Here is a 14724-nt window from a genome sequence, read left to right as displayed (position 1 = left end):
AAGCAAGAAATTGTCGCAAAAAAATAACTATACTTCCAACTGTTGAAACAAAGGATCTGTTAGACACAAAAAATACATTCCTGCCAGATTTGCAAAAAATTATATAGATCTAGGCTCGTAGTTTTAAATAAAAAATATCTGGTTTTGAGCTGTTGCGCACGCACGCACGCACGCACACACACACATATACACACACATACACGCACACATACACACACATACATACACACACACACATACACACACACATACACATACACATACACACACACGCACACGCACACGCACACACGCACACACGCGCACATACACACTTGCTTTACTTTTCCATACTCTATCATTATTTGTGTTGCAGACTTTATTATGAACCATTTGGATAAATAAACGATAATCGTAAATATCTGAGTGTCGCCGACATCCATACAAAATTAATACCAAAACTGAATTGGTCATTTCAGCATGGATTTGGATTGAATTGTGTGGAAAGAATGGAGTACTGCAGAAATTTGGTGAAAAGATGGAAAAATCGCTAAAAACTGCGTGAGAGCCTGGCGCCGAAACACACCAACATGACATGCACGTGCAATATCACTTGTTGGGCTATAAAAAACGTTGGGTTTGCATTTGCATGCAATGTTACAGCAAGTGAACAGCGAAAACATGTCACGACTGACGGAAGTCCAACGAAACAACGCCATTGGCTGACTGCAACCAGGGAATCATGTGCCAGCTTGTTCGCGGCTTTTCCACGTAGCATCTAATACCATTACAAAACTGGAACGTTGACGTAAAATTGTGACGTACCTCTGTCAAAGCGTTGAATAGGTCCTTATGTTCAGCAACGCCGTACTGATGTCTCTTCAAATACAGCTGAAAGAGGAATTATTTTTCAAAGTTTTAAAGTAAACTATTAACTCACAAATTCATCTTCCATTATCCAGTGTATCACACCGACAATCTAATCTACTAAATACCCTGGACACAATCGCCACCATAACTTCGTACGGGAAGTGACCATATAACTTATCACTTGTACGTGAGTGAGAGGGTGAGTGAGTGAGTGAGTGAGTGAGTGAGTATAGTTTTACGCCGCTTTTAGCAATATCCCAGCAATATCACGGCGGGGGACACCAGAAATAGGCTTCACACACTGTACCCATGTCGGGATTCGAACCCTGATCTTCGGCGTGACGAGCGAACGCTTTTACCACTAGGCTACCCGACCGCCCCCACATATACGTGCATCCACGTTAAAAATCGCAGCCACGTCCGAGCGATCCCTCTCCATATTTAATCAAAACAGAACATTTTAAAAATTAATTAAGTGTATTAAGTATCAAGACGTGGGGAGTGAAGTCACCCCGCTGCAAGATGTTTGCGGAGTTATTCCCCTTGGGTACGCCAGAAACCTATGCACGTGGGTTCGAATCCCGTTTCGTCCCGAATTTGATGTAGTTTTGCCAACACTATAAAGCACTATACAGAGACCGCCTCCGTGGTCTAGTGGTAGAGCGTCCGCCCGGAGAGCGGAAGGTCCGGGTTTCGATCCCCGGCCGCGTCATACCAAAAGTAGTTAAAAGATGGTACTTGTTGTTACCCTGTCTTGCGCTAGGCATTAAGGGGCTAAGACAAAGACTGTACAAGCAGCCGCACACACACACACACAAACACACGTGCATGCACGTCGCTATATAAGTGCAATAATCTTGGACGCGACGTTAAACCCAATTTCACCTCACCTCACCACTTCATCAAAATACCCCCCAAAAGGCAGAAGAGTTTCCCAACAAAGGACACAGAAGGATAAGGGCCGTTTTAGGCACACTGGAAATGTCAATTGGGAAAATCAACATTGGGGTCCAACATGAATGGTTTGCCATAAGTAGTGACTAAATATGGTTTTACGCCGCTTTTAGCAATATTCAAGCAATATCACGGCTCGGGACACCAGAAATGGGCTTCACACATTGTACCCATGTCGGGAATCGAACCCGGGTCTACGGCGCGACGAGCGAACGCTTTAACCACTAGGCTAGCGACCGCCCCTTTGCCATATGTACTGTACATTTACACTTACCGCTTAATCTTTATTTTCTCAAGACAATCATCCAGAGTCAAAGACTGACATATTTCGGAAATCAGCATTTTGGATTAACTGACACATTTAGTGTTGTAATAGGTCCAAAACAACATGTGTTGAAATGAACAAAGTCTAGGCTCCTTTATATGAACCAGGGTGTACTCCGCCACAATATCACTATTTTTGTACACGTTCTAAAATCAAACCATACTTACGTTCAGCCCTCTGATGAAAAGTTCCTCTCCCATGGTGAAGTGCATCATTCGAACGACGCTCGCTCCCTACAAGGTATAGCATAAGGGTTTGATTTTGCAGTTTACATCATGTATGCAGGCACAATGCACGGGAATAGATTATAATGGTAGGTTCGAATACCAGATCTTGACTTTCAAGGTGACAGGCTGTGTAGGGAACACATGTTTGAGGATCATTAACGAGACGCGTGTAAAGCACCTTTGGACTCTCGTTTAACGTAAAACGGCCGATGTAATGTGACCATGTACTTATTGCGTCTTAAGCGTGTCTCATATACTCACTCATTTTATGCCAAACCCATATTCTCACAGTGCTAATTTGAAGTTAATATCATAAAGACCTGTCCACATTTAAACAATAATTGACTGATAGCGATATGATGCACTCATGTTAAACGTGTCGTCATGCCTGACACTCATTTTTTGTTTTATGTTACGATATGCAGTTTATTTGACGCATAATTCGATATTACAATTGCAGTCTGTTTGAAGCGACGTTAAACATCCACGTACCCACTCAACCATTTCATGGAATACGTTACAATCTCAAGAGTGTTAATCTGACTAGAGGTGAGGTGAAATTGGGTTTAACGTCGCGTCCAAGATTATTGCACTTATATAGCGACGTGTATTCACGTGTATGTGTGTGTGTGTGGCTGCTTGTACTAGTCCGGACCGATGCCGATTTATAGTGCTAGCTCACTGAGATACCATGCCGCAGTTTAACATGAATACCCCACTCAGACACAGTATACTGACTCCGAGCCGACCAGTCCTTGTTTTAGCCCCTTAATGCCGAGCGCCAGACAGGGTAACAACAAGTACAATCTTTTAACGTCTTTTTGTATGACGCGGCCCGGGATCGAACCCTGGACCTTCCGCTCTCCGGGCGGACGCTCTACCACTAGACCACGGAGGCGGTCTTAATAATCTGACTAGAACCTTAAACTGTCTTACAACCGTTATAGAATAGAACTACTACAGCAATTTCAACACGAGACAGTTCACCTAGCTCGCACAGAATGACGGTTAGGAGAAGGTCGAAATGACGGTGTCGAAATCAATAAAGTATTGTCCACACATGAAATAGAAACCATTACAGCAATTTCAACACGAGACAGTTCACCTAGCTCGCACAGAATGACGGTTAGGAGAAGGTCGAAATGACGGTGTCGAAATCAATAAAGTATTGTCCACACAAGAAATAGAAACCATTACAGCAATTTCAACACGAGACAGTTCACCTAGCTCGCACAGAATGACGGTTAGGAGAAGGTCGAAATGACGGTGTCGAAATCAATAAAGTATTGTCCACACAAGAAATAGAAACCATTACAGCAATTTCAACACGAGACAGTACACCTAGCTCGCACAGAATGACGGTTAGGAGAAGGTCGAAATGACGGTGTCGAAATCAATAAAGTATTCTCCACACATGAAATAGAAACCATTACAGCAATTTCAACACGAGACAGTACACCTAGCTCGTACAGAATGACGGTTAGGAGAAGGTCGAAATGACGGTGTCGAAATCAATAAAGTATTCTCCACACAAGAAATAGAAACCATTACAGCAATTTCAACACGAAACAGTTCACCTAGCTCGCACAGAATGACGGTTAGGAGAAGGTCGAAATGACGGTGTCGAAATCAATAAAGTATTGTCCACACAAGAAATAGAAACCATTACAGCAATTTCAACACGAGACAGTACACCCCGCTCGCACAGAATGACGGTTAGGAGAAGGTCGAAATGACGGTGTCGAAATCAATAAAGTATTCTCCACACAAGAAATAGAAACCATTACAGCAATTTCAACACGAGACAGTACACCTAGCTCGCCCAGAATGACGGTCGTGAGAGGCTTAGAAAGAAGGTCCAAATGACAGTGTCGAAACCAACAAAGTATTGTCAACACAAGAAAAGACAGAGCTCGCCCAGAATGACGGTCGTGAGAGGCTTAGAAAGAAGGTCGAAATGACAGTGTCGAAACCAACAAAGTATTGTCGACACAATAAAAGACAGAGCTCGCCCGGAATGAGGTTTGTGAGCGACTTCGCAGAAGGTCGACATGACGATTGTGGAAAACAATAGATATTGAGTGATCTCCTGACCTCTCTGTTACTCAAGAGTCGGTATACTGTGTCTGAATGGAATATCCATGTCAAACTATGGCACGGTTCGCAAAGGGCTAGCGTTTTAAAACCGGAAATTAGTCCAGAATATATTACAGGAAAAAGCACGCACGCACGCACGCACGCACGCACGCACGCATGCACACATGACGTTAAACACCATTAAACCTACCCCCCCCCCCCCCCCCCCCCCCCGACCCACCACTCCATCAGGCACACATACCTTGGAGTATGTGATGGAGTCGAAGGACCCCTCCACTTCAGCGTTACTCTCGACATCGTTCGTCATGGGGTGCGACGTCTGCAACCCGTCTTCGACCATCGTGGCATGCATGGACTGGACTACGAACTGCTCCGTCTGTGGGAGAGAGAAGAACATACGATCAGTTTGATTATATCTTTGTCTGTTGTTTAACGCCGTACTCAGCACTATTCCAGCTATATGACGTTGCCAGTGACTAATCGATTCTGAGCCACACAATCCAGTGATTGATAGTTTGAGCAACGATCCATGAAGTCAGGTACGTTGACATGCCATCAGAGGTCACCGAGCCTGATCCTCTGAGGCGCCTTTACGATCAGAATAGGTTGTTGAGGGCCAGTATTCTCACCTGGAATTCTCAAGGGTAGCACTGTATAAGATGACAAATTGACCAATATGGTACTCGGATTGTCACTCACCGATCTCCTGCGTGGGTAGATGGCCTCCACCGCATGGAAGTCCCAGAAAGAAGCGAAGGACTCGTTCAGCCACAGCCACCACCACCACTTGGGGGACACGATGTTGCCGAACCACTGCAACATTCAAACAGCAACAGATACACTCACGGAGAAACACGGTACACTATACCTCAACAGCAATATACTGGTTTAAACACATGAAGAAACACGATTGTCTATGCCTAACAAAGCGGGCACGAGTGGCCCAGTCGTCTAAGAGCAGAGTTGCGTCCCTTGGGCACGCCAGAAACCTATGATTGTGGGTTCGAATCCAGGTTCTCCGCGATTGTGTTTCTATGTTTGTCATCACCATACCCGTGCTTGTGGGTTTCACAGAAGTGCTAAACGTGCACCTGCATCACTTCGGGCTTTCCACCCACATTAAGCCGACACGCCGCGATATAACTGGAATACTGTTAAAAGCGACGTTCAACCCAACTCACTCACTGAAGCCTCATACCTAAATGAGTGCAAAAATCTTGAACGCGACGCTAAACCCCATTTCAGAGAGAGAGAGAGAGAGAGAGAGAGAGAGAGAGAGAGAGAGAGAGAGAGAGAGAGAGAGAGAGAGAGAGAATCTTTGTTAAGGTTAAAGTTAAGGTTAAGAATCCAAAATCAGATCTAAGTTCACGCTGCCGCTAAACAAAGATCTGAGGACATCCCATTACGGGTCACGTCACAACGACCTTTTGACATCAGCCAATTAGAAAGCAGCTTACGGCACTCGTTTCAACCTGGCGACTTCCATTTCAGACTACGCTTGAAAAATATGATGACACAGTTCTCGATTAAAATTTTGAAAACTTAACAAACGAACTTTCTGAAATGTTTAATATATGGTTGCGATTGTGTGGCAGTGTTTCCCACGTACTGTGCAACGTCTTCTCCGTTCAAATGTTTATCCCTCGGAAGCGAGAGACAGACGATAATTTTGACGGAATTAGTCGTATGGGCCGTAACTATCGTTCGGAATACCCCGTGTTTACTTTTTCAAAGGTTGCATGATTAGAAAACGCATTCCGACTGTAACTTTCATGATCTGGTAAGCGACGCTTTGGTTGGTCAGAAGAAAGGTTGTTCTGACGTGACCCGTAATGGGATGTCCTCAGACCTTTGTTTAGCGGTAGCGAGAACTTAGATCTGATTTTAATGAGATTGTCATCCGTAATAACTAGTGTCTTTCGTGTAACTAGTACAGCTAACTAACCTTAATTATATTACTGATATCATTTCATTGTGACGTCATGTAACCGATGGCGTCACATTGGTCTGCCATGCATTGTGATACAATTTTATTGCAGCGATTATTTCCTGGAGATATCCCTTGATCTCACCCGTCTCTCACGTGACAGCCAGGATGGTATATATAAATATTCTCTTTCGAATCGGGCTCGAGAGAATGAAGAGTTTATATGCACAATAACTTGTCAATGCCCTTGTCTAAAGCTTAGAGAACTTTAAAAACCTCCAGTGTTTTATTAGAGCGGAGTTTCGTCATAGAGTACAAGGTGTGTTTTGATATTCTCACATATATGAAGTTTAACATTTTCCGACAGGCTCATAGATAGTGTAAAATAGTGATGGCCCTGTCTTGGTAGGGGATTGGTCTCATGACTTTATCATATTTTGCTGACCCTCTCATTTAATGGTTATTAAATAACACTTTTGCATGCCCACACCCACGCCCCTACACCCTAGTACACTAGTACTCAATCATACATGTAACATTTTTCAAAAGTTATAATCAGCAAAGCACTTTGTTGCACTCATAATCGTTCAAAACTTTCGAAGTGATGAAATGTCTCTGTATTTATTTACAGTCGTAATTGTGACGCTACGCATGCGGATGTGGAACAGTTTTGAAGAATACCTGTTTGGCAACCTGGTGGCTCGAAGCTCTCATACTGCTGATGAAACCAACCGTGGAACCAGTTTAACCTTGACCTACCTGGTGAGTAATCTCGTGCGAGATCACCTCCACGACCCAACTGTCTTGAGCTGCTGTGGATACGCCCACCTCGTATAGGAGCGTCTCACTGTATGTTATGAGACCCCAGTTCTCCATGGCACCGGATCTGAACCCGGGGATGGCGATGTTGTCTGCACAGATGGTATTATTTTTATAGAGAACCTTAATACAAACAGGTATTGTTGTGGAATGGAAATGCAAAAAGACACACAAATGCACAGACACACATATACACAAAGACACCCAAATACAAATAGACACACAAATGCAGAAAGACACACAGACACACACATGTACAGACAGACAAATACACACAAAAACACAAAAACACACAAACTTCACAAAGACACACACATGCACAGGCACACAAAACACAAACACACACAAAGACACACATATACACAAAACACACAAATACACATGACACACAAATCCAAAAAGACACAGACACACAAATACACATGACACACAAATCCAAAATGACACAGACACGCAAAGACACAAATACATAAAACACACAAATACACAAAGTAACACAAATACAAAAAGACACAGATACACAAATACACAACGACACGCACAGACTCACATATACACAAAACGCACAAAGACACACACACATGTACAGACAGACAAATACACAAAGACACACAAATGCACAGACACACAAAGACACAAATACATAAAACACACAAATACACAAAATACACAAATGCACAAAGACACACAAATGCACAAAGACACAGACAAATGCACAAAGACACACAAATGCACAAAGACACAGACAAATGCACAAACACACACAAATGTACAAAGACACATAAAAACACAAAGACTCACACATGCACAAAGACACACAAACACAAAGACACACAAATGCACAAAGACACATAAACACAAAGACACACAAATGCACAAAGACACACAAAGACACACAAATACACATGACACACAAATCCAAAAAGACACAGACACACAAATACACATGACACACAAATCCAAAATGACACAGACACGCAAAGACACAAATACATAAAACACACAAATACACAAAGTAACACAAATACAAAAAGACACAGATACACAAATACACAACGACACGCACAGACTCACATATACACAAAACGCACAAAGACACACACACATGTACAGACAGACAAATACACAAAGACACACAAATGCACAGACACACAAAGACACAAATACATAAAACACACAAATACACAAAATACACAAATGCACAAAGACACACAAATGCACAAAGACACAGACAAATGCACAAAGACACACAAATGCACAAAGACACAGACAAATGCACAAACACACACAAATGTACAAAGACACATAAAAACACAAAGACTCACACATGCACAAAGACACACAAACACAAAGACACACAAATGCACAAAGACACATAAACACAAAGACACACAAATGCACAAAGACACACAAAGACACACAAATGCACAGACACACAATCACACACAAATGCACAAAGACACACAAACACAAATACACACAAATGCACAAAGACACACAAACACAAACACACACACACAAAGAGTTACCAAAAGACTCAGAGACACGACCATCGACCGACTTCTACATTTAATATTGAAGGCACCACTCCTTTATAATAGTTCTTTACTTCAGTGTGTCGTCAGTATCTGCATGTGAAATTAACCTCAGTTTGATACAAGGCTAAGATAACTGATGATCCTCCAGATGGTCACAACGACTTCAGATATTTAATGAAATTAAAAAGCGTATTGAAATGGTGACTACTTTTTGCCACACATTTGATACAAAAGATGTCAGTACACGGCATCTGTATTTAAATATGATTTTGTCACTTTCCTTAACGACATTTAATATGGAGATCTATGGTATTTTAGAGAGATAGTAAATCATTTTCATGTATACATGACAACAGTGAAATCGTCCACTTACCAAGTTTAGTGATGGGGTAGTCAGGCTCGAATGTCTTCTCGAACCAGTCGAACAGAGCAACGCCATACTTCTGGGCCCTGTCGGCGTGCTGCAGGGCATTAGGGCGGGCCAGCGTGCGATACTGCAACGACATGGAACACGTCATCATCATCATCATCATCATCATCATCATCATCATCATCATCATCGTCATTGGCATCGAATCATCATCATCATTATCATCATCGTCGTCATAGTCATCGTCATCGTTTCATTGTCATCGAATCATCATCCTTACCATTTTTGTTATTATTATATATGTAATTTGCAAGTTCTGCATACCAGTTATGATGATAAGTTCTGTTATTGTAATTCATAATATTATTATCATCATCATTGTCGCAGTGAACATTATTTAGTTTATCGACATTATGCATTAGGTTCATTCTTCCCCAGGTCTTAAGGTGTGTGTGTGCGTGTGTGTGTGTGCGTGTGTGTGTGTGTGTGTGTGTGTGTGTGTGTGTGTGTGTGTGTGTGTGAGTGTGAGTGTGTGTGTGTGTGTGTGTGTGTGTGTGTGTGTGTGTGTGTGAGAGTGTGTGTGACAGTGTGTGTATGTGAGAGTTTGTGTGTGAGTGTGTGTGTTAGAGTGTGTGTGAGAAAGTTTGTGTGAGAGTGTGAGTATGTGTGAGAGTGTGTGTGAGTGTATGTGTGAGTGAAAGTGTGTGTGAGAGTGTGTGTGAGAGAGTGTGTGTGTGTGAGAGTGTATGTGCGAGTGAGAGTGTATGTGCGAGTGTGAGAGTGTGTGCGTGAGAGAGAGTGTGTTTGTGTGAGTGTGTGTGACTGTGTGTGTGTGAGAGAGAGAGGGTGTGTGTCAGAGTGTGTGAGTGAGAGTGTATGTCAGACTGTGTGATGCGAGAGTGTGTGTGTGTTAGATAGTGTATGTGAGAGTGAGAGTGTGTGAGTGTGTGTGACTCTGTGTGTGTATGTGAGAGAGAGAGTGTGTGTATCTGAGACTGTGTGTGTGAAGGAATGTATGGGTGTGAGAGAGAGTGTGTGTGTGAGAGAGAGAGCGTGTGTGTGTGTGAGAGAGAGTGTGCGTGCGTGTGTGAGAGAGTGTGCGTGCGTGTGTGAGAGAGTGTGTGTGTAAGAGAGAGAATATATGTGTGAACTGATAGAATTTTCCTCCCACATCAGCTCTGTCAGGAATTGTCCTCTGAGACACGCACAACGCTTTGTACGGATAACGGGTAAACATCACCATCCTCATACACTCCAACGTACTGTCACGTGTACAAAGGCCGAGGTTGTGGCTCATACTTTCATACAGAACTCATGTGATATCTGTTTGTTCAGTTTTAATCAGAACATTCACATGACTTAACTGTTTTAGTGTGTAAACTGTTTCCTTCACGACGTTTTTGCAAATAAGTATGAAACAACCTGGTCCGGTGTAACTATATGGAAAGGATGTTGGTTGGTTGGTTTGTTATTTAACGCCGCACTCAGTAATATTACAGCTATATGACGGCGATCTGTAAATCATCGATTCTGGACCAGACAATCCAGTGATTAATATCATGAGCATGACTCATGCAATTTGGATCGATGACATGCATCAACCAAGTCAGCGAGCCTGACTACCCGATCCCGTTTGTCGCCTTTTACGGCAAGCACGGGTTGCTGAAGACCTATTCTACCCCGGATGGAAAGAATGTCGGTAGGGCGGTGCAGCACGTCTCCCTTTCAACAGAATGTTAAAACCATTATAAAGACGACACACCAATAATGGTGCAATTCATACTCAATCAGTAATTCACTGGCTGAACGTGCATCTAACGTTGAGGCAACTTGAGGTCATTGTGCAAAATTTTAGAGAACTTATATGTCAACCATAACATGGTTTAAGTCGAAGCAGAATCAACAGATTCTCATACTTTCTTCATTACGTAATCCATATCTAGTTGTAGAGGCCTGGCGTAAACGTGATATACAATTATATTCAGACAAACATTTCAAGGAGGTCATCTAACAATACTCAAAGGCTTGAAGAACTGGAGCAACACGTGACCTTAATACGTCTCAACGGAAGATCAGTGTTTTAATTACCAGATTACACCTGGTGTTTAAAAAGCCAGTGTCGCTTAGAACAGCACGATGGTGTACTGAGTGAGTGAGTATGGTTTTACGCCGCAATATTCCAGCAATATCACGGCGGGGGACACCAGAAATGGGCTCCACACATTGTACCCATGTCGGGAATCGAACCCGGGTCTTCGGCGTGACGAGCCAACACTTTAACCACTAGGCTCCCCGACCGCCCCTGCACGATGGTGTAAGCTGTTGTAAAACTCATGGAACAAGGTGAGGTGAGGTGAAATGGGGTTTAACGTCGCGTCCAAGATTATTGCACTGATATAGCGACGTGCATGCACGTGTATGTATGTGTGTGGCTGCTTGTACTAGACCGGACTGATGCCGATTTATAGTGCTAGCTCACTGAGTGCCATGCCGCAGTTTAACATGAATACCCCACTCAGACACAGTATACTGACTCCGAGCCGACCAGTCCTTGTTTTAGCCCCTTAATGCCGAGCGCCAGACAGGGTAACAACAAGTACAATCATTTAACGTCTTTTAGTATGACGCGGTCGGGGATCGAACCCCGGATCTTCCGCTCTCCGGGCGGACGCTCTACCACTAGACCACAGAGACGGTCCATGGAACATGGCGTGATAAGGACAAGTTACCGTTATATTTGAGGTGGTGTTTTCCCATTGGTCAAAGTCGCATACGATGAAGGCGAGGAGATATGTTGACATTACCGGTGTCGTTGCAAACTTATCAGCTGTATAGTTGCCTCTGTAAAAGATAACATGCACGCGATGATACAACAGCTTTAATAGGAGATTTCACCAGTTAATTGTATGATGGAGGATACACTTTAGCGTCGTAGTTATTTTCAATTTACAAATATTAAAGTGGTTAGGAAAGTAAAATTGAAGTTAAACAAGAATTTTATCAGGTGAAAAACCAGATAGTTCCTCGCTATACTTCATCTCTATATCACCTCACTATACGACCTCACCTGGTCACATTGGATACAGCGTCTGTATTGCTCTTGTAGTTCCTCACTATACCATCTCACCTGGTCTCACTGGATACAGCGTCTGTATTGGTCTTGGAGTTCCTCACTATACCATCTCACCTGGTCTCACTGGACACAGCGTCTGTATTGGTCTTGTAGTTCCTCACTATACCACCTCACCTGGTCTCACTCTACACAGCGTCTGTATTGGTCTTGTAGTTCCTCACTATACCACCTCACCTGGTCTCACTGGATACAGCTTCTGTATTGCTCAGTGTCCGGTAGTTCCGTCCAGTGGTCACCTTCTTGACCAAGGTAATATCAAAGGTCGCCTTCAGAGCTGGTTCATCAAAGCATGGGAACGCTTTCCTCGCATGAGGTGCCTCGAACTGAGTGGATGCTAAGTAACTGAAAGAAAAACCAATATTATTTATCAAGATGGCCAAAGTACTCCTTCACGAAACCTCAAAATTAGATTTTTAAAAATTAGATTTTTACGAAAATATGTATTACGCTAACACACAAAAAGTCGTTCATTCATGCAGGTTTTGACATGGGTATGCAAATTCTAAATCAATAGTTTAATAAGTTATATCTTCATGGTATTTTATAATCGATATTTGTCATAATTTTGGCAAATAGAATAGCTTTGACGTCATCTCAGCACCAAAGGCTTACATGGTTTCATTCAAATCCGTCTTGTAGGAACTGAGATACAGACCCAACCCGTCGGTTCTCATTTTGGCTTGAAAACTCATCCCAACTTCATATGACCTTCCCGGTTGGAGGTCATTGTCAAGGTGAAGGACGTAAAATTCCCTGACCTCGTCATAACTTGTGCTGACAATAGCTGGGCCCCTATCACTCAGGTTGTCAAGAGGTCGAAAAGATAAAGAGTCATTATCAATCGTTAGATCTTTTTTGTGCAAGGTCACGTTAGACGTCGCCTCCGTTACGTTGAGGATAATAGAAACTGTCCCGTTAAAAGTAAAGAGAGACGAGTTCGTGCCGTATATCTCGGGTTGGAGTTCAAGGACGTAGTGATAAGGTTTTACAGCCGTTGGGAGACGGTAGTTGATGATGGGGGTTGGTGTTGTAGTAGTCGTTGTTGTAGTGGGCGCCGTTGCTGTCGCTGTTGCTGCTGCTGTTGTTGTTTTCTTGGAACACGCGTCACCTGATGGAAGTCATGCAGATATTAATACTTCCGAAGTGATAATTAATAAGTTCTTAATTACATTTTATCTTTACAATGACTTTGTAGAACAATTCCATATTCAAATCTGACAGAACATATGGTATTCATTTAACTTTGTATAAAAAATATTTAAGTTATAATTTCTAGATTATATGAATAATACGTACAAGTTGTTACTACCAGAGACTGGTTCTGAACTCTCCGGTTACCTAGACTTGCCTATCATAAGGACAGAATTACTATACACCCATGGACTTATCATTCAGTACAGCCTTGGAGCAAGGCAAGGTGTTCATTAATATCTGTAATATTCTCCCTCCGATATGTCTAATTTATTGGAAGACGTACTACCATAAGATGCCTTCATCCTCTTTAACATAAAAAACAAAATTTAAATATTTGCTTACAAACTTTAAGATCACCGCCTTCTACAAGCTCCACGCAGCGTGCCCGGAGTTCCTCCGGCTTGAGTGGAGGTGTCGCTACAGTGGGCGTGTCGCACGTGCAGATAACCTGACCAGGGGATACCAGGTGGACAACGAGTCCTACCAGCACGGCCAGACATGCGGCCAGAAGCAGAAGGATGAACCCCACCCCATGGCTGATGTAAACTCCGCCGCTGCGCTTCTCGTCTGACATTGGAGCGGTACCGTTTGGAGTGGTACCGTTTGTGTCAGTGACGGTATATTCTCGCATTGATTCAGATGCGGTGAACTGGGGAATGGCAAAGGTTGGTTATAAAAATACGGATATATCGAAATATGGTTGTATTAAATACAAACAGATATAAGTCGAACTTTTTGTCGAACAATTGGGTCATACAACTATGGATATGTCGCACACCAGATTAAATCATACAACTACGAATATTTCGAAATTGTATGGGATAATCCGCGGATATGTCGAATTTAAGTTAGTTTATACAACTATGGGTATGTCGACCTTCACTCTGACCATACCACTACGGATATATCGATCTTCATATTTAAATGTGGTTCGCGAAGATCCATCACTGTCGGTCGTGTCTCCCTTCTCTCTGCTTCAGTATCAATGCAAAAACTATCCGCAGAATAACTTTAAGACACGTATATGGATTTCAGATTTTAAAAAATCTGTTGAAAAAATGATGTTGTTAGAAAGAGTGTTTTAATAAAACATTAAACTAAATGTTATTTTATTTGTCTTTTATTTCTTAAAAAGCATTAATTAGGACCAGTTATGTCATTTAGACATCATGGCTTCTAATGGAAAGACGAAAAAAGCATTGGAGCATTCCATCCTCGTGGAAGTGGTGCCATTTATGGAAGAAGTAAATTCTATGAAAGCTTAAAACGACGTAATAAGAAACCATCGCTT

General features: G+C 42.6%; 1 protein-coding gene across 1 annotated transcript in view; it reads right to left on the bottom strand.

The window, feature by feature from the left end:
- Positions 1-14064, bottom strand: part of LOC139461167 (aminopeptidase N-like) — a 30795-nt gene extending 16731 nt beyond the window's left edge. The window contains exons 1-10 of the mRNA XM_071242746.1: positions 13776-14064; positions 12852-13347; positions 12414-12581; positions 11836-11947; positions 9110-9230; positions 7139-7290; positions 5152-5265; positions 4694-4828; positions 2296-2361; positions 805-870 (exon numbers count right to left, since the gene is read on the bottom strand). Coding sequence (XP_071098847.1) covers positions 805-870; positions 2296-2361; positions 4694-4828; positions 5152-5265; positions 7139-7290; positions 9110-9230; positions 11836-11947; positions 12414-12581; positions 12852-13347; positions 13776-14064 — 1719 coding nt within the window. The remainder of the gene's footprint in view (positions 1-804; positions 871-2295; positions 2362-4693; positions 4829-5151; positions 5266-7138; positions 7291-9109; positions 9231-11835; positions 11948-12413; positions 12582-12851; positions 13348-13775) is intronic.
- Between the last annotated feature and the right edge of the window lie 660 nt (positions 14065-14724).

This window comes from Haliotis cracherodii, unplaced genomic scaffold, assembly GCF_022045235.1.
Source record: "Haliotis cracherodii isolate W230 unplaced genomic scaffold, xgHalCrac1.p SCAF_14, whole genome shotgun sequence".
NCBI lineage: Eukaryota > Metazoa > Mollusca > Gastropoda > Lepetellida > Haliotidae > Haliotis > Haliotis cracherodii.
The sequence above is the reverse complement of the archived record's forward strand: the minus strand, read 5'-3'. Positions and strand labels throughout refer to the sequence as shown.